The 24,586-nt window shown below is 46.3% G+C and overlaps 1 protein-coding gene across 7 annotated transcripts in view; it reads right to left on the bottom strand.

Annotated features, from left to right (window-relative positions):
• Positions 1 to 11,594: 11,594 nt before the first annotated feature.
• NT5C2 (5'-nucleotidase, cytosolic II) overlaps positions 11,595 to 24,586 on the bottom strand; it is a 93,838-nt gene continuing 80,846 nt past the window's right edge. For all 7 annotated transcript variants that reach the window (XM_074999235.1, XM_074999234.1, XM_074999236.1 and 4 more), the window contains 11 exons: positions 23,434 to 23,527; positions 22,165 to 22,218; positions 20,913 to 20,996; positions 20,043 to 20,084; positions 19,064 to 19,171; positions 18,583 to 18,649; positions 17,630 to 17,800; positions 15,766 to 15,817; positions 15,337 to 15,397; positions 14,378 to 14,554; positions 11,595 to 13,432 (listed from right to left, as the gene is read on the bottom strand). In XM_074999235.1, coding sequence (XP_074855336.1) covers positions 13,199 to 13,432; positions 14,378 to 14,554; positions 15,337 to 15,397; positions 15,766 to 15,817; positions 17,630 to 17,800; positions 18,583 to 18,649; positions 19,064 to 19,171; positions 20,043 to 20,084; positions 20,913 to 20,996; positions 22,165 to 22,218; positions 23,434 to 23,527 — 1,144 coding nt within the window. In that variant the 3' untranslated portion in view covers positions 11,595 to 13,198. The remainder of the gene's footprint in view (positions 13,433 to 14,377; positions 14,555 to 15,336; positions 15,398 to 15,765; positions 15,818 to 17,629; positions 17,801 to 18,582; positions 18,650 to 19,063; positions 19,172 to 20,042; positions 20,085 to 20,912; positions 20,997 to 22,164; positions 22,219 to 23,433; positions 23,528 to 24,586) is intronic.

The raw sequence follows: 24,586 nt of genomic DNA, 5'->3' as shown, positions 1-24,586 counted from the left end.
CATTCCAGTTTATGCATTTTCCCTGCTCCATGTTTCATCTTTATTTTATTTAAAGGGCAGATTGATAACTTCATCTTCACCTCTAGTATGAGGCTGGCATGAAAGGGGCTGAGCACCTGGAACTCCAGTGATGGCAGCAGATTAGGATCCAGGGCCTTGTTGATCACAGATCATGATCAATTCTACCTCAACTTATTGCTTCCCTCTTAAGTTGCCAGGAGTGTCAGAGGGCTTGATCTTATTCCCATGGGAGTCAGTCTTGCCACTGGCTCTTGAGGAGCTGGATTGGGCTCAGAGCTATATATGTTAGAGACAGAAAAGACTTCAATGGCCGTGCCAGCAACGGACTCATTGGCTACATCTACACTAGCCCCAAACTTCGAAATGGCCATGCAAATGGCCATTTCGAAGTTTACTAATGAAGCACTGAAATACATATTCAGCGCTTCACTAGCACGCGGGCGGCCGCAGCACTTCGAAATTGACGCGGATTGCAGCCGCGTGTCTCATCCCAACAGGGTCCTTTTCGAAAGGACCCCGCCTACTTCGAAGTCCCCTTATTCCCATCTGCTCATGGGAATACGGACTTCGAAGTAGGCGGGGTCCTTTCGAAATGGAGCCCCGTCGGGACGAGCCGCGTGGCGGTGAGGCGCGTCAATTTCGAAGTGCCGCGGCCGCCCACATGCTAGTGAAGCGCTGAATATGCATTTCAGCGCTTCATTAGTAAACTTCGAAGTGGCCATTTGCGTGGCCATTTCGAAGTTTGGGGCTAGTGTAGATGTAGCCAATGAGTCCATTGCTGGCTGCCAGAAAGTTGAGGAGTTGATGGCAGTAAACACCGACTAGCTCCTGGTGGAACATTGTCGGCCCTTCTAGCAAGTGTGTCCTTTTTCTTCCACTAAAAAATCCCTTCTTTACATCCCTTTATTCCAATATAACAGAGTTGTTTGTCATTACATGTAAGCGAAGTGTAATGCATTCCCTCAGGTTATGTTCATTGTAGGTGCTGTATGGGCATCAGCTGGAAAGCTAGCAATGGACTTGGGACAGGTTGTGGAGCTGCTAGTCCCACGTGCGTATGTAGTGTAGTGAACTACCATGTTACATGCCTGTTACACCTCATCGACTTCATTCACATTAGATTACCCAATAAGGTTTGATGGTACCATTCCATATAAGCTTGAGCTGTGTGGACAGAGCTCTCCAGTCAGAGTAGATAGCTCAGTGGTTACAGTCATTGGCCTTATAAACCAGGAGTTGTGAGTTCAGTCCTTATAGGGACAAGTACTTAGGGGCATGTTAGTGGAAGAGCTGTTAGGGATAATGTAGGTGGTGCTAGGTCCTGCTCTGAGTGCAGGGAATTAGACTTGATGACATCTTGAGGTCCCTTCCAGCTCTATGAATCTGAGATGCTGCCTATGGTTATGGACCCTTTCCCCTTCCTTTCTGCTGGCACTGCTTTAGAAATTGTTCTCACTTGAACTCTGGTTGCTGAAGATGGTGGCAATTGTTTGGCTTCTTCCTTTGCAGCCACCATTTTGATTCATCAGGTGAGCTCCTGGTGAAGACTGGCCCACTCCATGTCTCTCCAAGCCTTGATGTTTGCTCTCTGTAAGTAGTAGTATATGTGGCTAGTTCTTCTCTCCTTGTGTCCTACACCCCTAATCATTTAGCTAAGTTCTAACTTTTAGGGCTCTCCCTTTTACCCCCCAGCAGCCTTTCTTTATAACATGAAAATAAAACTGCTGAACTAGATGGAGTGTAACCCTGCCCAGAGTCGCCTTTGCTCTTTTTAGTGCACTGAATTGCCACTCCTTCCTAAATATTAGCTTGATGATGTGTGTTAATTCTTCTTTTCAGTATATCAGATAAGCCCTTGGATTACTTCCCGCCCTTCCTTCTCCTTGGCACTGCAGCTGATGGACTCTGTCATCATCAGAGTTTCTTGTGGTTTAACCAGCTAGGCTTGTGTTGCACAGCCAGGTATTGGTTTGTGGTGACTGCCATGTTATACCCTCAAAAAGGGGTGACTTTATTAAAGACCCGAGTTGCAATTAACCCCTGGACGAAAAGCCAGTGGAGATAGAACATTTAGCAGCCATTCTCCGTTGCTCTTCATAAACAGTTTTGGGTGTCCTTCTGCATCACTTCCTGCTGAGCATCCCCAGGTCCCATGGCTCGACCCCAGTGGGAGGGAGAGTGCCAACAAACACAAGAGCCTCCTGAGTGAAGGACTGCTCTTTCACCCACATTATGGACATTGTCTCCCCATTGTGCTTAGAGATGTTTGTTCTGCTCTGTGGCTTCTGGCTTAGTAGTAATACTACTGGATCTTGAGGTGCCCTGGTGTCTACCATGCCTTTGATTTGAATGGCCACTTAGTGGCATCTTGCTACAATCTGCTCCATGTTTGTCTTTCTGGGATGGTGGTAGTTTGGAAGTGCTGGTTTGGAAGTAAAACCAAAGGTGGCAGCAAGCAATCAGTGGCTTGTTCTTTCTTGGTCATGGAAGGAGAAACTTGTGGGTCCTCACCTGTGCTTGGGATGCCCACATCAGTGCACAGTCAAGGCTGCTTAATAGGTTTATTGGAGCTAAGATACCACAGTTAAGCGTTTTAGAGACCACAGACAGTGGCAGAGAGGTTCTTGGCTCACGTGCAGTCTTTCCAACCCAGTGGTAGCTGAGAGATGAAACCGTTCCCTTTCGCTTGGCGTTGGAGATGTCTGCAGTGTTAATGCTGAGGTTTGAATAGTGCCCACTGTAGCCTTCCTATGTACCAGGACAAATGCTCCTGCACTGGCTGCCAGTTCAGAGACCTAGTTCTGGGCATCTCAGGCTGCTCCTGCCCATTTCTGAAGGCCTGCAGCATACACCAGCAATCACATCACAAATACAGTCATCTCCTCTTCTGGCTGATCCCCGTCCTTCCCCAGCACTGGGCTTGAGCTATGACAAAGCCCATTTCCAAAAGTAGCAGGTCAGCTCCAGCCCAGCTTCTTCCCAGGGAATTCTTTTGGGGCAAGAATTCAGTATTGCAGCTTAATCTCCAAACAAGTCCAAAACAAGGGATTTTGGGATCAGTTTGAAACAGATGGATATATGCCCTAGAAGCGCTGGTCTATGTGGCAAAGGGTGGACATACTAAGGCAAGATATGGGCTTTTTGCTGCTGGAATACCAGGCTGCCGAGGTCTCTTCCAACGCTATGATTCTGTGAAGCAAACTAGGGCATGAAGAGCAAGAGTAAATGGTTGCTCGTTTCCTGAGTTTAAGAAAAACTTCTGGAGCCAGCATGGAACTTTATGGCACATGGAACAGCAGAGCAGGATGTCCTATGGCCCAGGGAAGGATCTGGGCTGCCATAGCTTTGTGGGTGTTTATCTGACTCAGCCTGTCACTTTCCCATCAGCAAATTAGCATCAAATAGTTTCCATAACTCCGGATGCTAGAAGAGGTGTCTCCCCATCAAAAAGTCGTAAATAGCCAATTGTTTGGAAGGGGGCTATTTTTGGAGAGCATTTTGAAAGGCAGAATATTTAAAGCTGTTCTGTGACCTCCTGGAAAACTTGAGGCACTCTAAATTTACTGAACTAAAGCTTAAAAAATTCAAATGTCTAAACTTGGAGAACAACTTTTAAACAAAGTAAATCCTGCCATGGCCTCATCATGAAAGGGCCAGTGACCGTCAGAATCCTCCTTGGTCATCCTTCATTTTTTTGTAATAACATCTTGGAGCTTGGGAATGCCTGGATCTGTCTCAATGGGATACAAGGAAGAGCCCCTCCCAGACTTCTCTTGCTTCCCACAGCAACTGGGAAAGGACTGTGAGGAGGCCAGATGGGCTCAAGAGCAACAGGCCAAATCTAGAGCCAAAGCTGAAAAGTGGGAGATGCAAGCAGTGCGGGTTTCTTTACTCTTATTCTGCAGCTAGTGGCCAGCCCCTAGGTCAGAACTAGTGCAACTTCTCTGGGGCAGGTATTGCTCATGTTTAGGGGACAAGGTTAAAATAAGCTCACTTCAGTTCAATTTGGTGACTTTCCTCACACTGTGTGTGCTTCCTTCCTCTGACTCTGTACAGCTTCACTCACCTGGGTACCAAACCCTCCCCCTGCCCAGCGGCCTACAGCCCCTGCTGTTCTAATCTCTCCGGTGAATTAGTACTGGGGTCTTTGCCCCCATGATCTCTCTGCACTTTGGACTAAGCCCCAGATTTGATCTCGAGTCACGTTGTACCCAAGAAACGAAGTGAGACTTGCAGCTGCCGCACAGAGCACAGATGGCGAGTTTGGCTTTGTTTAGTTGAAAAGAAAATCTGCTGGCACTTTGATTGGGCTGCAGTACCTCCAGGTAGCACTACTTCATCACTCCCAACCTGGAAGGCTGGAAATGGTCCATCCAAGCAGTTTAAGCTTGAACATCTCACTGCTGTTTTTATGAGACAATGATTTCCCTGTCCCAGCCTTGGGGCCCTGAAACTAACCTGCCTTATCAGTTTGTCCCAGCGTCATCAGTGGGGGCAGCACGGCTTGGACTGTGTTTTGTAGCTCTTGCATTCTTTGTTGGCTGTGCAGCAGCAGCACCACCACGCACCAACCCTGTGGCCAGGACAGCAGCTGCTTTGACAAGGAAAAGCTGTTCGAAGTGCAGGGGCTAATCCCATATGAATTATACGTTGGCGCTAACACCAGCTACTTACATACCCAGCCTTGTCAAATAGGTAAACAGGTAGGGAGCCTGGAAACCATCCTAAGCAAGACCAGGATAACGGTGACATGAGCTAAGCAGGGCATGGGCCTCTCACTGACATACAGAGTGAAACCTCTCTCGCTTCAGCACTGCAGTTACTTGGACTGGTCTTCAAGGATGGTAGTAGAGACTGGAACACAGTATCTCAGCCATGGACCATGTCAAAGCCTTGTTCCAACCAGGTGAAATTTGTAGGGTGTTGACGCCATCTGCCCCACTGCAGTGTCATTCTCACAAATTTTACCCACCCTGCACCCCATAAGGGGGCCCAAACAGGAGCATCGCCTCAACCTGAGCAGTCACAGCACCTGGAGCAGGGAGCTGAACCCAGCCAGTGCCATGGGACGAGAGCCACCAGTGTGGTATGCACAGTGTACTTAGTGTGCATCCCTGGTGCATGAGTGTGAGTACATAGCACTGGGAAGAACTGTTTAGTAAGGCTTGACTTTGTCTCAGAAGCTATTTCCAGTGTGGCAGCAGGCCAGCAAGCTACGCAGATGGGGCTTGGCTGAGCTCACACAAGTTTGAGAACCACAGGTTCAAAGAGTGAGCCTAGAACTCAGGATAAGCCTGTTGTGTGAGGTAGGGAGCACTCACCCATTGGACTTCGATTTTGGTTTGGGTGTATTGTTCTTTAGGACCACTGGCTGGACTGTGAGCCACTCTTGCCTGTAAGATTTATTTTGGGATGGAAAATGGGGTGAGTAGGAGGAAAATGTCCGTGGCTTTGGCTTTGCTTCAAGTAGAATGAAAAGGACAAGGTGGAAATGCTGTTGTGCTGGAGAAATCCCACTGCACTGCTCCAGAATATGCACTGCCGCCAGGTTAAGCTAGTCACCCCAAAGAGGTTCCTTTGAGACAGCAGTGGTTTGGGTTGATCTCTGTCTGCTGCACGTGACACTCTTTCCCCTTGCGCTGTAGTGTGCTCAAGTAGTGGGATACTGTGACTTCTCCAAGATGGGCAGCTAGATAATCACCAGTGCTTCTCCAGGGCCAGAGCTGATTTACGGCAGAGAACGACAGAACAGCAGCTTCTCCGATGCCCCATCAAATAGCGTTGTTTCTCAGCAGCCTGCTGGGTAACTCTGTGAGCTGTCTGAATGCCCTAATTCACTCATGCTCCACTTTACTTGTGAACTGACTGGGTGGCTACGCCCAGCGCACTGCGCCATAACGCCCCTTCCAACACAACTGGGATGGGGGCCCAGGCTGCGGTTTTCCTAAGCCCTGAGCTTCTGTACCGTGTTATAGTCTGCCCTGCAAGAGCATTCTCAGGGTTTGGTATCTTCAGCCTCTACCCGGAGTTATAACCAGAGGGAGATGGAAGAATTAAGATGAGAAGTGACTCTGGGTTAGAGTAGGACACGAGCCAAAGAACCTCCCCTAAACCCTACACAGAGGCGGCCCGAGGAGACTCCGTGGGGTGGCTGAAGAGGAAGCCACAGGCCAAAGCAATAGTGAATTCATGCTCCTGCCCCATGGGGAACAAGAGGGCACCTAGGAGAGAGAGAGACGAATGGTCCCTCTTCACACACTTGTCTGTCAGAACTGCTTTCCAGAACCCTGGTCCTCGCCTGGCTGCTGGAGATGACTCAGAGCAGGTCTAATCTCATGTCCTCAGGTAGGAGTGGGCCAGCTCATGCTCACAGAGCTATCCTTTGAACATGGCCCAGGGGGCTGCTGCCACCAGGGATTGTGCCCTAGGACTCAAGCCTGCAAGGCTCTGGTTCAGGAGCAAGCTAGTGTCATATTTCCACAAACCCATTCAATCCCAGCTCGTCCAAGTTGCGAAGAATTGCCATTGTCTAAGCACTAGGATGGTTCTAACAGGCCTACATAGCTGCTGCCCAAAGCCAGCACCCTAGGCACTGCCCTTAAGCCCTGAACTTCCAGTCAGCCACAGTGAAGGGTGGGTGCCAGGCACCTGCTGAGCCTTGGGGCCTCAGTGGCCCTGGCAGCAAAAGGAGCTTGTTATTGAACTGGTTGTGGGCAAGGGGCCATGAATGGGGCAGTCTCTCTACTTTCTAACATACTTAGCTCCCTCTTCCCCCTTTCTGGGGCAGTGTGTAAAGGTGAGAGTGAATTTCAGTTACCACAGCTCATGCAGGACTGGGCTCCTCTCGCTCCACTGCCATGGTGGGCAGGGCTTTTCTACTGAGGGGGTGGGGGCTGCTGCCTGGCACAAGCCCAAACATCCTTTTGGCCAAGCCCAGGCCCCAGCCCTTTCTGCGGTAGTGTCCCTCTTCACTCCATTTCCACCCCGTCACTTGATCTCCCCAGCCCGACTCTCTCATTTCCACCAGGCTGGCTCAGTTCCCATCCAGTGGGAGCAGTGGGATGGCACAAGGGGCAAGGGCAGCATGCAGCGCCCACCCTGCCCCCTGGCTAAGAGCCGGGGTGGGGAAGGACCATGTTGCTGTCAGTCCCGTTGCATGGTGCTGCCCACTGGCCAGTCAGCAGCTGCCTGGCGCCACCAGGAGCCCAGCTCAAGGGACTGTTCTTGTCAAATTGGACACCTGGTCAGCCTGTTGTAAGGCTGAGACTGGTGTGGACAAAAATTGCTCCTTGATGTGGCAGGGTCAGGGCACAATGTGAGATCCAGCCATGGCAAAGCAAGGGAAGGGGCGGGGGGCGCACACAAAAAAGGCAGCTGAGCCAGGGCTATGCTTGCATTACCAGGAGCACTGCCCTTCTGGCCTCCTTGCCCCAGCTCTTTGGGCCTGGAAGGCTGGCCAAGCTGTTCAAGGGCTGGAAAGGGCAATTGTGATCATCAGCTCTTTTATAGCACAGGTAGGTGGCCGGGGGGGGGGCACACATTGCAACCCCGTAAGATGGCAGCCCACTCATGGGGCGCACTCTCCGGCGATGGTTGCCCATCCCCAAAGGAATGCATAGAGCAGGTCTTTTAGCAAAACAATCACACCAGTGACGGCAACTCCCCCTTGTTCCATTGATTAATCAGTTTTGCTCTAAAAAATGTAGGCGGGTCTCAATAGGGTGCATTTCAGCTGCCAGGTGTGTGCTAGTGTGCAAACCCCAGCTGTAACTGCTTGTTCCCTGCAGCTATTCACCACCTCCAAGCACGTGTGTCTCAGCCCAAAGTGCAGCAGCCAGCTGTTTTGCCAAAGCAGAGCCTCCGTGTGACGTTACTCACCATTATATAGGCTCATAGTGATAAACACCTGAGGAAGTTACTGCAACAGGCTGTGAAGGGCGCCTCTTGGCTGCAGCTGTTGCTTGAGCAAGTCATTCTGGTGTGGCCTTGTGGCAGGGCGGGGCAGTGGGGGCGGGGGGGGGGGGGGGGGGGGGTGCTGGTCACTATTGCAGGCTGAGGTGACCTGGGCTCTGTTTAGAAGGTGTGTTGCTTTCAGTTGTGTCACTCTTTTTTTTTGGCACAGGGAGGAGGGGGCTGACAGTCAGTTGCATTAGAGAGAGAGAGGGGGTTAATACTTCTTTCTGTTGCTGTTGATAGAATTGTACCTTTCCCTGGCAAGTCTGTAAGCATCACCCACCCCCTTGGAGCCATTGCCGCAGGATGACGAACAAATGAATGTCTGCCAGTTCCCCACAGGCTAGCACCCCAAGCAGAGGCCTGAGGTGTTTGTTCTGAGCTGTACGGTCTCAGTTTTTCCTCCTCAGAACCCCTCCTCAGCAGCTGCCTAACCTGAAGTGCCTGTCAATATAATCCCTCTGGGGCATCTATAACTGGCTGACAATTATCAGGCACACCAATCTTAACAGCTGTGGCCTATCATGTAGCGCCTGTCTCACCTGCATATCCCTGCAGGGGGGAGTCTGACTGGGTATCAACACAGGGGCTACCCAAAACAACCCTCCCTGACATGGCCAGAGATTAGAGCATGTGCCCAGCCTGTGGGAAATTCTTTCCCCTGTCTGATAAGCAGGGATTTGACCTCTAGTCTCCTGGGTTTTGAATATTCTGTGGCCGCTTTGCCTCAACCTTTCCTGCTCCATTTAGCATAATTGTACAGGCTTCAGGCCAGCCTGTGTATGACTGGCCAGACAGGGAGGGGAGCTCAAGGCGCTGTTTCCTGGGGCAGAGGGAGGAATTGAACCTGGGTCTCCCACCTGAGGTGTCAGTGCTGCCACAATTACCTTGCCCAGTGGTTTGAGCACTGTCTCCTGGTGAAGGGGCTCAGTTCCAAAGTTCCCGGAGCTGGCTCATGCCTGTGAATTCCAATCAAGCTTGATGCTTCCTTCAGCCGAAACATAGGCACCAAATTCTCTTCCGGGTGGGAGATTTGGGCCTCTCCTATTGTGAGTTTAGGTGGCACCTCCCTCAGCTTGCCATGAAGCTTTCTTTTTCAGTACCTAACCCACCCCCCCCCCAAACCTGCCATGCATGGGACGCTACAGCTTGGTTTTGCTCAGTTTGACGGGACAAAAATTCCAAACAAGGAACATCAGGGCCTCTGGTTTGTATGTCTGATTTGAGAATACTCAGAACTAGTTTATGGACCACTAAAATAAGGCACCTGCTCTCATGGCAGTACAAACAAGGCAGGATCCTCAATGTAGTTGGTGAAGCACTGAGCCTACATCCCCTTGGTGAGTCTAGTCCTTAGCTCTTTCTGAGCTACAGTAAATGAGTAACTCCTGGATGCCTGGCTTCTTTTCAGCTGACCCTGGTTCTGGAGTCCTGTGCCTCAGAAAGTCTTGCAGAGGCTAATGCAGAAGCAGAGTCCTGAGGATGCTTTTCCTGTTTAGTTAAATTCTGCCTTACAGGTGGCCCTGTGCTGCTTCTAGTGCTACCAGCAATAATGGCAGGAAATGAAAAAAGTCACTTGTGAATAAGTGCTTAGTTTGTGGATTTGTTTCACGCACTTGTGTGACCAGATTCTTCAGGGTACATTAGGTACAGTAGACCCCTGATTTATGCAGGGGTTGCGTTCTTGCACAACCCTGCATAAGTCAAATTTTGCATAGCTTGGGGGAGGTGGGCAGGAAACTGACCAATGCAGCAGCCTGCCTCTGGGCTGCCCCCATCTCCTGTCACTAGCAGCAGCCAAGAGTCAGACATCCACCCCAACAGAAGCTGTGAAACCACTCCTGTCAGGGGCAGCAGCCTGACTCTCGCCACCCTTAACAGTGGGAAAACTGTTCCTATCAGGAATGGCTAGGGTCAGACTGCCACTCCTGTCAGTTGCGGAGAGCTGGTGCCTGGCTCCCAGCTGCCCACCACTCACAAGTCAGGAAACTGACCAGCAGTACTGCATTGGTCAGTTTCCCAGCCCCTGAGTGAGGAGCAGCCCAGAGCCAGGCACCAGCTCGCCACTACTCAGTTGAGTTAACCCTGGATTTGTGCAACTTGTGTTCACATATCTCAGGGTTCTACTGTAACAAAAAATCTTCAGCAGCATATGGTGCATTCCAAATACATTCCTCTAGCTGTACTTACCCAGATAGACTATTACAGTTACTCAGTGACTACTACTACTCTAGGAACATTTCAGAGGTTGCTTGCAATGGTGTCTGGCCACTCAAAGAGAAAACACAGCACCAAGAGAGTTATACAACTGAGGCTTCAGGTAGCACAATTGAAAGCAACTTGTATAATTATAATAATGAAATGATGTGGTAATGTTATAATAAAGTAGGGGATATCAGCTAGTGCTGTAGGGTTCAACAGTATCCATAATTACTAAACTTCATGTCCTGGTAGGGGCAGTGTTGCACTTCCCCATGAGATGGCCAACCAGCTAATTGTCCTGGGTTATTACTGCAAGACCTTGCAGTGACGTGATTGCTGAATCTGGATTTCAGATAGGCCTTTTGCTTTCATGTAGGTTGTTTTCAGGCTATGTTAGAGGTGAAAGAGACAGCATCAGCTGATCTGCACTGGTAGGATATTTGAACAGGCAGGAGCTTGATAAGTTCTGAAGCCCTAATGTATCTTCCTCACTCCCACAACCCAAGACACAGCATGTTGTTGTTAATGGTGCTGGCTCATGAAAGGTTTAACCTGAAAATGTACTTATATGCATTTGAGCTGTTCATGTTAAAACAGGTGTAAAAGCCCCAGTGCTAAGGCAGCAACTGGGGACTAATCTGCTAACCCTGACTTGGCTTTTCCACCAGGACCATTTCCTCTCTTTCCTCCCAACCACAGCAGACCTGTTATTGCTTAAGTCTCAGCTGACTTCAAGGGGTGGCTCTGCATCAGCTCTGAAGGCCCTTCCCTGGGCTTAGACTTGCATTGGGGGGGCAGGGGGAAGAGGGCTTGAGCAATGGCAGGGGAGGAGGTAGATGTGCCATTCTCCCCTGGATATGTGAAACCAGAGCAATTATTCCCCAAGTCCTTAGACATAGGCAGGTTTTAAATCCACTCTCCACTCAGGACAAGCGCCTTTGTAGGTGACCTGATAGTTTCACACAATAGCACATTGCCATGGCTGAATACAGGGGCTTAGTGTTGATTTTCGTCCCTGCTTTGAAGGTTGGGCCTCTGTGTAAGATGACAGATTTATGCATCTGCATAATGGTAGATAAACCCAGAATCCATCCCCTTTGTATGCAAGGACTTGCTACTGGCATACACACTAAGGTCAATAATTACAGCAAAATTCATTTCTTACCTCTTTGGGGCCTTTTAGTCAATTGAGTGATTATCTTCCTTCCCTGCTCACTTCTTCAGAGTCCCTTTCAGGAGGAGACTGGATACTGCCCACCTTAAAACAGTGACAGAAGCCCTGGGTACACTGCTGGGACAACCCAAACTCTCTGGTAGTTTCCTGGCTCACTGGCACTCCACCTAGCAGAATTTCAGCTGTGATGTGACAAGGACACCTTCCAGCAATGCACAAACAAAAGCGCTAGGCAAGCTTATTAGAATCATGGTTTATTGACTTATAGCCCTGCTGCACCAGCTACAGCCCCTCCTGCTGATTTGTTTTTCACTGTATGTTACACCAGCATTAGCTCAAATGCAGTTATGAGATTGAACCAAAAGGTCTGAAAGCAGCCCCCTGCTGTGTACCTCACTAATGAATGGCAGTTTGGAGTACACTACACTGCACCCATGCCAGGCAGTAAATGACACTGCACAGATGATACAGCTGCCCTCTGTACCACCGTACAGGGAATAGTAACAGACAAAGGATTTGTTTCTAAATTACCAGCAGGTGGCAGCCCACAGGCATAGAGAGAACCAGGAAAACTGTTTGCAGGACAATAAAGCAGCCTGCACCATATTCATTTGTGAAATGGCAGTACAGCCTACAGTAACTGCGGGTCTCAGCAGAGGAGGTTAGAGAATACAGCTGCCTTGAGCCAGATCTCTTCCCATTGGTGCAACGTGTTACAGCTCCACGTGAAAGATGTGGCAGCTGCGAGGTGTATTGTGGAATTTGTATGGCTCATACAACTGGACCAGCCCTGCATTATGTGATCATAGTGTGGGCCAAGTTCAGACTCAGATGGACAGCCTGAGCACACACTCCCACTCCAGATGCTGTTTGGTTTTTATATCTTTGGGATACTTGGATGCTTTCTATTCCTTTTTTAAAGCTGAGCAGAGATAAAGGTAACAGCAGTTGGGGGTGGGGGGAATAACTCACATACCATATGCAGATAGAGTGCCAAGCTCCTATGCTAATAATACTTGATGAAAATACATGAAGGTTTGAGGATGGGGATAGATGTAAGGATGGGCAAGCGTCACTTGTTTTCTAAACGTATCCAAAACCATGCATCACATGCCAATTATGATGGAATTTAGCCTGTATCCACCAAGCAGAAGACAACAAACTTTCTGACAAACCCCAGACTACCAAATGCTGGTAAGTACAGGAATCCCAGGAATCTGAGATTGCCAGAATAATTTAGAACAGTAAACTGCTTACACGGGGAACTTGTGCTTAACAGAAGGTAATTTCAATGCTGGGCGCTATGATCTTTCCCTGGATACAAAACAGTATTTACTACAGGGCAAAAGTGTATCCCAAAGGCTGTGTGTAAGAACAGTGGTGCAACTCGCAGCAGGAGGATTTTTTTTACACTGCGTTGTCTGCTACAAAGCCTATTGCATCCTTCCTTCTCTGTGGAGACTGTGAACTCCAAACCATTCACAGGACACCGTTCAATGAAAACCGAATGAACTGCATTGATGGGAAGAGAAAACATGCAGCAGCATCTGTAACAGGAGCAGCATTTTAGACTACACATGGGTGCAGTCCAATCTCAGTTCATTGACAGACTTCCCTGCGGTGCAGAATCCATTGGCATTTTGAACCGTCTGCAAAGATCAGATTCGAAAACCTAAAAACAAGGGGTTCCTCCTGATTAGTCTTAATTTTAAAAAGACTTTGGAAACTTTCCAAATGTGCCTTTGAAAGAATCATGCCCACTCCCCCTGGAACCAAACACAGGAATCCACTCCTGCTCATCACTGCCACAACACATTTTGTCTTCAGAAAGGCTTTGTATTTTCCTTCCTATTCCTCTTCTTCCTCCTCTTCATCATCATCCTCATCATGGCAATGTGTGATTTCCTGAGGAGTCTGGGGGAAGAGGTTAGGTGGTTTAATCTCACTGATTGACCGGGTCAGTTGATGCCGTTTGTAGTCGGAATCTTTGAAGTCCACTGAGGTGCGGTTGCGGGTGGCCAGAGGTGATTCCTTTTCATTGATGTCCACATGAATGTGCTCCACTGTGGATTCATGTGGCATCTGCACAAAAACAAGAGAGAGGAAAAGAGGAGGAAAGCTGTGATTGGCAATGCAGCTACTCTCCAAACTTCTCCACTATATGCAGCTCCTAATAAAAACCAAGCCCCCAAAGTTTAAGTACGCTGTACTGATACATAGTAACTCTGGTGATTGGGACTAGAAAGGCAGGCCCCATTATGCTGTGTATACTTATGGCATTACAAAACTAACAGTAAAAGGCATGGAGACTTTGGATTGGAACTGAACCAAAGTGCAAGTTTTCACTATTCTTTGATGTACATAGCTCCTTACAGGTGAAGACCAGTGACTTTTCATCCAGTGCATTCAGAACAAATCGGTCCATTCCCATCCAAAGTCGCCCGTAGACAGTGCAAACTACAGTACAAATTCATGACATCAACATTAACATCAACATCAGTCCTGGGGGTCAGTAATTAGCCTAATCACAGCTTCTGAGACTCTTCCATCGAATCCCCAGTGTGGAAAACAGAAACATTAACAGCTAGATTCGATGCTCCCCTCTGTATCTCTTCCTGCATCATTGTACATGTCTCCAACTTTGTGCTGTTCTAGATGTGATTCTGTGGTTGAGCCCTATGTTCTTTACTCTAGGAACCAGTATTTTTCTTTTATAATTTCTCCTGTCCCTAACAAGCAGCCTCATTACTGTCTCTGCCTGGGAAGGTGGACAACCTCCTGGGTGTTCAAAGCCAACCTAAAAAGCAGGAGTCCACCACCCTGCCCTAAAGAGCTCAGACACCTCTGTTAAGAAGCTTAAGTGCCTCCTAACCAAAATAAGAGAATACGGGTTTCCTATTTCTTCTGCACTGCAGCAGTGATACCCCCAAATCCTTAATAGTATTCTGTCAACAGCACTCACTAGACAGCTCTGATGGCATCTGCCTGTCAGGACTGCTGCTGGTTTCTCAATGGGTTACCACTCACCAGTACGTGGGCAGCTCTGAAGAGGTAGCTGAAAGGATAGTACAGGAGGTTGATGAAAGATGCTGCATAGAGATCTGCATAACGCATCACCTGGCTGGCAAAGAGGGTCTGTCGTGAGCCACTACGGAACAGGCTTCCCATCATCCCATAGCACATGTCCATGTCGTGAGTCACTTTCTAAAACCAAAAACCGGATTAAATGTTCTGGTCAAACAGCAACACAAACGGATCAACAAAGAGACTGGAAAACAACTGTTGCACAACTGGAACACTCCGAATTCCTGGACTGCTCAGATTCTGCAAGAATCTTGGAACAGAGAGGCACTTCCCAGGCTGTGATTGTGCTGTAATATCAAGACACACTGCACAGTCCCTATTCACATCTAATGGAGGAGAAAGCTGTAGTGGAGTCAGTGGCATTTCCTCATATGAAAGCTGCAGCCATATCACCAGGCTGTGATGTCATCTGGCAAACCCTGTTCAAATCAGTAGAGGGAATCTCACAGGGAACACCAAGAACACTGCAGGCAGAGATAAAAAACCACTAGGTGGCCCCACTGAGTCCGTATGGAATCAATGCCCCAGAATGGTACCAAAGGGCACTGTGCTTCCGTAATGCCACCTTTAAATCAGGCATAAAACCAAGATCTTGACCATGGCACTGGTCCTAACAGTATAACTGCCACCCCAATGCCCTGACCAAATTCCAGCTGAGGCAGTAACCTTCTGTCTACCTAATGCTCCTTTTTAATTTCAGTTGAATGTCACATACTTTACTTCCTTGCCTAAGAAAGTGATTGTATAATACTGCTGTATTGCATGCGAGCTCTCATCTGCTATATTCCACTGCAAAGTTGGGTGCATCTTAGTGCTAAGGGAAGTGGTCCCAGTATACACTTGTGTATCAGACTGTAAAGCAGTTGGGAATCCTTCAGGATGAAAAGGTGTTTCATCAGTACCTTAATACGTCTCTGGATGGAACTGATGTCAGGGCGTTCATTGCTGCTGCTATCCAAATGCCTGGGTATAGGAAAAAAATAACATAAAACTGAAAACATGTAGTAATCTAGAGGGCCTGGGGCTGGGTATTTTTAAGTTAGGAAGGATGGTCTATAGGCTTTGTAGGGTGAATGTGGGATTATTAGCAGTCAGGATTCCTGAGCTCAACTCCTGACTATGCCACAGACTCATTTTGGGACCTAGAGCAAGTCACAACCATTCAGTGCCTCAGTTTCTCCATGTGTAAAAAGAGAATGCCGCTTACCTAATTTACAGTGGACTCGTTGGGATTCATTTCCTAATATTTGCAAAAGCTCTTTAAGATCTTCAAATGGCAGCTGCTATGTGGCAGTGGGGAATTAGTATAAGGTGAATGTTGTAATACTTACTTGTACAGCTCTGCCAAGAAGATGTCCAGACTCTGCAGCTCTTCGAAAAGGGCTGAATAATCCCAGAAAATAAATGGAAGAGGGTCAGAATGCTAAACCTAAAAATCAACCGCAAGCAAAAGCTTCACATTGCCACCTCTTGGCACAGGAGGCGGCTGCAGCCAGGGGTGGTAAATAGGCAGAGTGTACAGTTGTAGGGTTGACATGCCACCAGACAGTTGTCTAATGGAGTTGGTTCAAATAAAGAGCTGCATGCACACTGTGCAGTCCTGGCCAGGCTCAGGACTCGTTTTCTAGGACTGGTCCCTGTTGCTGTAGGGCCAACACCATCAGGTTTCATATAAGTAGCTGTTTTCGCATCAAAGGGGCAATTTGTGGGAGTAAGGGGTGGGCCAGTAAAGTGGTTCTACACTGCCAGCAGTCCTATCCTATGTGGGGATTACTGCTACCGTCTGCAGCTTAATGGAACAAACCTGGTCCCACAGAAGTCAAGTGGAAGATAGGACAAAAAGTAACAGAATCATAAATGATCTGAAGGCTGACGGCTGAGGGGGAGGGGTGAGGACAGCTCTGCTGCCCCCTTGTTACTGCTCAGTTAGAAGACTGAACACCACCTAAAAGATCCTCGTTGCTACTGCTCTACAACCACCTCACCAGCAAAGGGGCCAGGCTAGTGACAGGAGAGATGTGTTAGTACTGGAGGCTCAGGATGGGATTCAAGCTTCACTATGGAAACAGAGATACCAGAGGAGGAAGAAAAGTGGGAAAGAAAAAGTGTGAGGGGGGTGAGGTGCCAAAAGCTGCCTTTAATCTAAAACTCCCACCTGAGAGGGACTGTGTCAGGGTCAAACACCAGGATAGGAAGAGTATAATCTGCTAACATGGTTTTTAATTAGTAACAAGCCATTTTCTAACAGGGTTTTTGAGAAGGGACTATTTGACAGAAGGATACACAGATCCAGTCAGTGAAAGGGGGGTGGCTTATTGGGACAGAATTACATGGCTTTGGAACCCTTCAGGCCATCATATAAAGCTCACATTAATAAACCTCATGGGAAGAACACAGCTGGAAATTTCATTCCCCCCCATAACAGCAACAAAGGGTCCTGTGGCACCTTATAGACTAACAGCAAAGTTTTGAGCATGAGCTTTCGTGAGCACAGACTCACTTCATCAGATGCTGGTCAAACGAATGGACATCATACCAAATGGACTAAAGGTGAAAAATCCTTTGCAATCTACATACTGCACAGCTGGTAGTAAGCCTCACCCTTGCTGACTGAGCTAACCTTGTTATCCCCACCCTTGCTCTGGCTTATTTACACCTGGCCCTGCAGATTTCCAAGACCAGCATCTGATGAAGTGAGTCTGTGCTCACGAAAGCTCATGCTCAAAACTTTTCTGTTAGTCTGTAAGGTGCCACAGGACCCTTCGTTGCTGTTACAGATCCAGACTAACACGGCCACCCCTCCGATACTGTTCCCCTCCATGACACCCAAATGCAAAAAGTTCCTAGATCCAACTGCACAAAGAAATGCCAGCATTAGCGATAGCCAGGACTGTGGTCTGAAAGTCTGGGCAAGGATCCCAGGCCTTTCCCTTGAGTAACAACAGGGCTGCAGCAGCCCCTAACACAAGGGGAAGATTACAGGAGAAAAAGAAACAAAAGCAGATGCACACTGTCAGAGACCCCCTCCTAACCCTGTTCCAGCTTTAACTCCAACAGTGTACAACTAATACAGTTAAGTCTTAAGAAATAGTGCTACAATCTCTCCTCAATTACACTAGAGCAGCTGTAATGACAATGGAGCTGCATCAGTGAAGAGACAGCAAAACCGCTCTGTGGTTTGCCTTGTTTTCTTACAGCTTTTGTCAGTCCAGACATGCAGCTCCTGGGCTAGTTCTGGAATCACCAGGAAGGTCCTCCAGCCCTGACGTTTCTTGGACTTTAGGATGTCTCCAAAGATGTGGTCTCCAATATATAAAATGTCTTTTCCCTTGGCCCCCAGCAGGTCACAGATTGTATCTGAGGAACCTGAGAGGGAATAAAAGCAGGATGTGTTAGGAAAGACTTGTCATATTCCAGATGCTCACAACTCAGTCCTAAGCCTGTCATTGCAGTGCAAAACCACAAGTGTCTACCTAACTGCAGCTGCATGCAGAACATACAGGGAGCAGGGGCTACAGACACAGCAAACTGGCCCTCTTCCCAGAAACTATCTTTGCCAAATGCATTATCCACGCTGGGCCAGAAAGCAGTCTCCTTGGGGTCTCCCCAAAGACCCAGTTTACTCTATATTCTAGCACATTATAACAGTGGCCAAGCACTCACAGCTATTTGCACTACAGGAATGTCTGCACAAAGTAATTAGTGCTGTGGTTCCCAGCCTGTGGGCAGTAAATGGGGAGGTCCTTACCGACTCTCATCTTCCCCTGAAATGAATGAGCCAGACTTTTACACGTCAAATGTAAGCCATCACACTTATTTCCAGTGGCCCTTCCTTGGAAGCAACTTGCAAACTGGGGAAAAGGATTCTGGGTGCACCTCACAAGTTCCTGAAAATGGTACTGAACTAAAGAGCTGAGAACTCCTGGCTGAGTCCCAAGTGTGCTAAAGCAATCACAGCTCTCCCATGCCCTTTAAAATCCTTGCACAATGCTGGATGATGAGGAGGGACACCAGGTTACACCAAATGGCTTGTTTCTCAGAAACACTACCAGAGAGTAACCTGACAGCCACAGCTTATGCCAGCAGCCGAGGAAGCTAATTATATTCATGCTCATTATACAATACAACATAGATTGTTCTCACTTTACCGCCTGAATAGACGATGCCATGCTGCAGAGGCCCTGTGTAGGTACCAATCTTCAACTTGCCAGTAGTCTGTAGAGAATGGGAAAGAAATCACTTTAGTGATGGGAATTGGATAGGTGGATTTTGTCTGTCCGATTTTTCCTAATTCTTCCTTGTCTTGAACCCATCTCTACCTGTGAGACCTGATGCAGCTTTCACTCCCACATATGGGTTTTGTGTTTCACTATTCTCAGGACACAGTTTTCTGCATTATAATTTGGTCAATAAGGACTCAGTTCTGCCCATGTCTCTCACACCTCTGATGTTAATGGGGCTGACTGGGTGCAACTAAAGCGAACTCCAGCACATTGTCTTCCATGAATTTCAGTGCAGAGTCCAGTCTAGAAAATATTAATTTCCTTTTCTAAAGAAACCCTGTGGGATGTTCTCCTGATGCTGTGCAAGTCTTAGCAGATACAAGCGTGCTCTGTATGCAGTGCTTACAGTGTCCACTTGCCGCAGTACGGTGCCTTCTCCAAAAAAGAGGGGTTTTCGTGCATCAACCAGAATTAGGTCAAAGTAGGACTGCCATGGCCGATGAGAACTCCCAGGCTAGGGAAGGAAGAAACAAGAACCATAAAAGTGTCAGTTGCCTTTAGCCTCTTCTTCTCAAATCACTTATGACAGAGAAAGCAACGAGGGGTCCTTTGGCACCTTACAGACTAACAGAAATGTATGAGCATAAGCTTTCGTGGGCAAAGACCCACTGTGTAGATGCAGGTGAGATTATGACAAAGAGATAGCCGTGTATTCTATCAAAACAAAAACGCAGTCATGTAGCACTTTAAAGACTAAGAAAATCATTTATTAGGTGATGAGATCTGAAGAAGTGGGTCTGTCCCATGAAAGCTCATCACCTGATAAGTTATTTTGCTAGTCTGTAAAGTGCTACTGGGCTGCTTTTTTGTTCTGATCAAATCACTTATACATTTGATGATACAAGCTGTTATACTTATTGCACCTTTCATCCTGACGGATCCCAGAACACATTCATAAACTAGGTAGAGAGGAATCACTCCACACACTACAGAAATACAGCCACCATTAAGGCCAATAGGACAAATATTTAACATTACCAAAAAACACTGCAGTTTAGAGGAGGAAGCAACAAAAAAAAATGTATCCAAGAGAAATTCAACTGTAGAGAAATTTAAGACAGCACAATATAAATAAGTAACAGTAAAATCTGAGTAGGGCTGATATCGATAATCCTGCAAGTGCAATTCCAAGAGAGTACTTTGTCAAATAGATAAATCCAACAGGGTAGTGCCCTTAGCACCATTCTGTGGTAATGGCTCAGAAGGAAGACGACTGAAATGCCAGCACCCTTCCTAAGGCACTTTGTTTTCCCTGGAGGTTAAACTACACAGATATAATTATGTCCATTAATTGCTAGTAAAAGAGCAGTCCTAGAATCACATACCTTTGGTCCATGTGGAAAATCAAACAAGTAAGTCATAATTTTCTGAAAGATAAAATTAGAAATGTTTTCTAGGACTTTACAGTATCTATCGGTATAGTTTATAACATACTTCTCAGTCTCCACCTTTTCAGACTACACAACCGTTTTTCACCAATGTACTGTCACTTTTGGCATTAGATTTATTGCAATTTGGAAACAAAATTAATAGAACATCAGTTGAGGCTAAAGCAGCAATTTTTAGAATCTAAATAGATTTGTCTTCAAAATCTGCATACTTCAAATATATTTTGGAGAACTTTAAAATGATCTCTAGGCTTTCCATGTGTGATAATGCTGTGATACCATGCAGTTACCCAGGACTTTAAAAACAAATGCCTTGCACCACTAAATGGTGTTAATTTCCAGCTTCTCTCCACCCAGATAAAGCACTGTTTTCTGTCTGACTAGTCTTGATGGTTCAAAGGTTGTTGGACTGTCACTTGATCACAGATTCAGGACTGTCTGGTGCTTTCATGTAAGAATCAGAACCATTTGATTATGTGGAAAGCTCTGCATTTTGGGGGCTATTGGCTTTAAAAATAAGAATACTTTGCATTTATCCAGTGCTTTTAATCTGCTGAAAGGCTGAGACACAGATGAGGTAACTGACTTGCTTCAGGCCACACCATAAATGAGTATCCAAGTCTGGAACAGAACCCAAGAGCATTTAGATCCAGGCCTCTGCTGTAATCACTAAACCATAATACCTCCCTCAGGAAGTATGTAGAACACACATAATGTTATCATATAGAAACCACAAAATGTACGAAAACTGAATGATTTTTGCTTCATCAAATTCTGGCAAATTCAAGGTGTTTCAGGAGCACTTACATCTGTGTATTTATAGTCACTGTTTGTGGCAAGAAACACCTTTCCAACCTCATTCATGCGGCTGAGCAATAATGGCATTTTCCCCTGTAATGACACAAAAGGATTACAGACACTTTACCACTGGAAAAACAGGCTCAGTTACAGTCATGCTTGCAAGACAACACATTTTAAACTGGCAACAGCGCCAGTAAAGCTTCCTTCACTACAGAAAGGAAAAGAGGGGAGGAGATGCAGACAGGAATCATTAACTGCATACACAGGGGCTGGCATATTGTAACAGGCTCACCCACTACCAGCTCCACTTCAGACAAACTGGATGTGGCCCCAAAGCTCCTGCTAAATTACCAAAATGAGCCCTTAGAAAGAAGGTCTGAACACTCAATCAGGTCTATAGGTAGGGATGTGTCACTGAAACACCAAAGTTAGTGTGTGTTTGAGGCTGCAGCTGTTTTAACAACAATCCTAATTCATTCATGTGTGAATTAAAAGAGTGACCAGCTATCCCAAAACAGAAAGCTACAAGGCTATTTGCAGACAGATAACTGCAAACTGGTTAATTACTTTAAAATGAAACATTGTAAGCAGGTGATGAGTCCTGGTATCCATACTTTAAACAAGATGATAGGCAGAAAGGTTTTTACTACACATGGGGCCTACTCCCGGAGACTAGCTGCAAGGTGCTTACTTGCAGCTCACGCACCTCCTGCAAAGGCAGTCTAAAAGCAGGAAGAGAGAGACAGTTTCAGCTCTTCTAGGCCACACGTTGCACTCTGGAGGGAAGTTTGAGAATCTGAGCCTTGGATGTTTTCTTGGAATTTACCCTCCTTCTCCTGCCTCTTTCACTGGTTGGAAAACACATCAGCTGTTTCTGAAGATAACCTCAATACAGCTGCACGACTGAGTGGTTTATGGTGTTAACAGAACAGGTAGGTAAAGGTAACAGTCCTCTTCCCTGCTAACAGAGTGCCTAAACAACATCATCACTTTCATCGTGCATTAAGTTCTCCTCTATTATAATCTCTTTAATAGATGTGTTGATGAAAACAAGGCCACATGAATTATTTAGCTGGGACACAGGCAGGGTCTGAACTTTCCACTTTATCTTTGGTTGTTACAACAGAAGCCATGCTTACCAGCTTTTTAATTACCAGTAAAACAAACACACAGGTTTCCTTTTTCCCCAACACTCCCTGCCTGTGCTCCTAGCACAACAGCACAATGTCACAGCACAACAAAGTAACACCACACTTACGTCTTTCACCACATACTTCTCCAGATTCTCAAGTGTCTTTTCCTTGAGAGTTCCCTGAAATAGAAATTAGAGAACTCCATCAGCTGCTGGGCATAATGAACTAATACCCATCAGATTATTTCCAATTTCCACACTGCCAAAGCCCTCTAAAATACAAACCAGGAGTCAATCTAATTGGGCGACTCTAGACAGAGAGCATGAGGTATCACAAATCCTATGAGCCATCCAGCCCCTCACTCTGGTTCTGATTGCAGAGGTCAATATTCCACTTTTAACACCATTTCCACCCTTTCAGGAAGTATTGTGACAGAAACAGAAACAAATATAAATCGCCATACCAGATTAGACCATTGATCTCCTGTCTCCAGGAGTGACCATAATGCTTCAGTAAAAGGCAAAATGCACCTGGTCAATTATGCAAAACTCCATATGAGAAGAAAAATTCCCTTCTGAATCTTTTACAAATTAGATGACAACCAAAGCATAAAATGTGATCATATCATATGAGAAACAACAAGAAGTCCTGTGGCACTTATAGACTAACATATTTTGGAGCATAAGCTTTCATGGGAAAAGACCCACTTCATCAGATGCATCTGATGAATATGCTCCAAAATATCTGTTAGTCAATAAAGGTGCCACAGGACTTCTTATTGTTTTTGAAGATACAGACTAGCACGGTTACCTCTCTGATACTTATGATATGAGAATGCTCCATCATACTCATTATGGGACTCTGTATATGAATAAGTGGAGCAGATCAGGCCTTCACCTGGATAGTTACAAACATTGATCAGGAAATCCAACTAGCATTGTAGCTTTGTGAATATAAAATCAGGCTGCCCCGTGTACTAAGTAGAGGATTAAAATTTATGAAGTTCTCCGTCCACCACCACAAGCTTCCTAACAGCATAAAGCAATTAACACTCTAGAGTTGATGTAGAATTTAATCAATATTGTAAAAATTAGCGGCCCACAAGTTCTATAGTGGTATAAAATGCAAACATGGTCCGTGGTGCAATCTTAAACTGCATGTTAATTACAGATAAGGAAAATGAGGTGTGGATGAGACAGAAGAATGGAGCTATTCTCCTGTGTAAAAAGAAAACTAATTGTCCCAAGGGTAGTGTCTCGGACCACTCACATATTTGGTCACTAAATGGCAATACAGATTTATTTTACAGGTATAAAGTCACATGCTAACTGCTTCCGTTTCAAAACTTAAGGACAGGTGTAGCTCAGTAAAAAATCCCAAGGAGTTCCAATCACCTGGTAATGAACCCAGTCAACAGCATCTCTGACATCCTGGAACATACTCCTGAACGACATAAAGAGGTCTCCATCTTTAAATCCTGTTTCACAGCTATGAGGAACAAAAAGGGAGATCAGATATGTTAGGTAAAGAACAGCAGCCAGTAAGAAATGTGCATGTGTTACAGGATCTTTGTGACTAAGGAGCAATCCAAGAAGACAGGATAGTTAAATATATCTGACAGTCAAAAACTCATAAAATTATAACCAAAAAAAAGGTACATCAGAAGCAGAAAGCCCATTAAACAACCAGTGGGGCCACTGGACAATCAAGATGCTAAAAGAGCACCCAAGGAGAACAGGGTCATTGCAGAGGAACTAAATGAATACTTTGCATGGGTCTTCATGGCTGAGGATGAGATGAGATTTCCAAACCTGAGCCATGCTGAGGTACTGTGCCAGGCTGAGGTGTCATTAGAGGCAGTTTTGGGGGGGGGGGGGGGGGGGGACCCACAATAAACTGAACAGTAATAAGGCATCAGGACCAGATGGTATTCACCCAAGAGTTCTGAAAGAACTCAGATGCGAAATTACAGAACTACTGACTGTGGTTTGTAATTTATCCTTTAAATCAGCTTGTGTACCAAATGACTGGAGGATAGCTAATGTGACACTAATTTTTCAACAGGGCTCTAGAGGTGATCCTGGCAATTACAGGCTAGTAAGACTAACTTCTGCATGGGGCAAATTGATCGGAACTACAGAAAAAGAACAGAGTTGACTGAAACTATTAGTAAAGAACAGAATTATCAGACACATAATTTGTTGGAGTAGAGTCAACATGGTTTTTAAAGGGAAATCATGCCTCCCCAATATACTAGAATTCTTTGGGAAAAAAAACAAGAAGTCATGTAACACCTTAAAGGCTACCAAAATAATTTATTAGGTGATGAGCTTTCGTGGAGCAAACCCGCTTCTTCAGCTCTAGAGACATGCAGTATAGCACTGAAGGTTTTACAAAACAGAGCTCCCAAAAAATTTGAAAAAAAAACCTGACAAATCAGATACATAGGACTGAAGCAGGGTCGGGGGGGGTGCTTTAAGGTGCTACATGACTGCTTGTTTGTTTTGTTAGAATATAGACTAACGCAGCTACCTCTCTGTTAGAATT

Source organism: Carettochelys insculpta, chromosome 7 (genome assembly GCF_033958435.1).
Source record: "Carettochelys insculpta isolate YL-2023 chromosome 7, ASM3395843v1, whole genome shotgun sequence".
In the NCBI taxonomy this organism is placed as follows: Eukaryota; Metazoa; Chordata; order Testudines; family Carettochelyidae; genus Carettochelys; species Carettochelys insculpta.
Note: the sequence above shows the minus strand (reverse complement) of the source record. Positions and strands in the feature narration are given on the sequence as shown.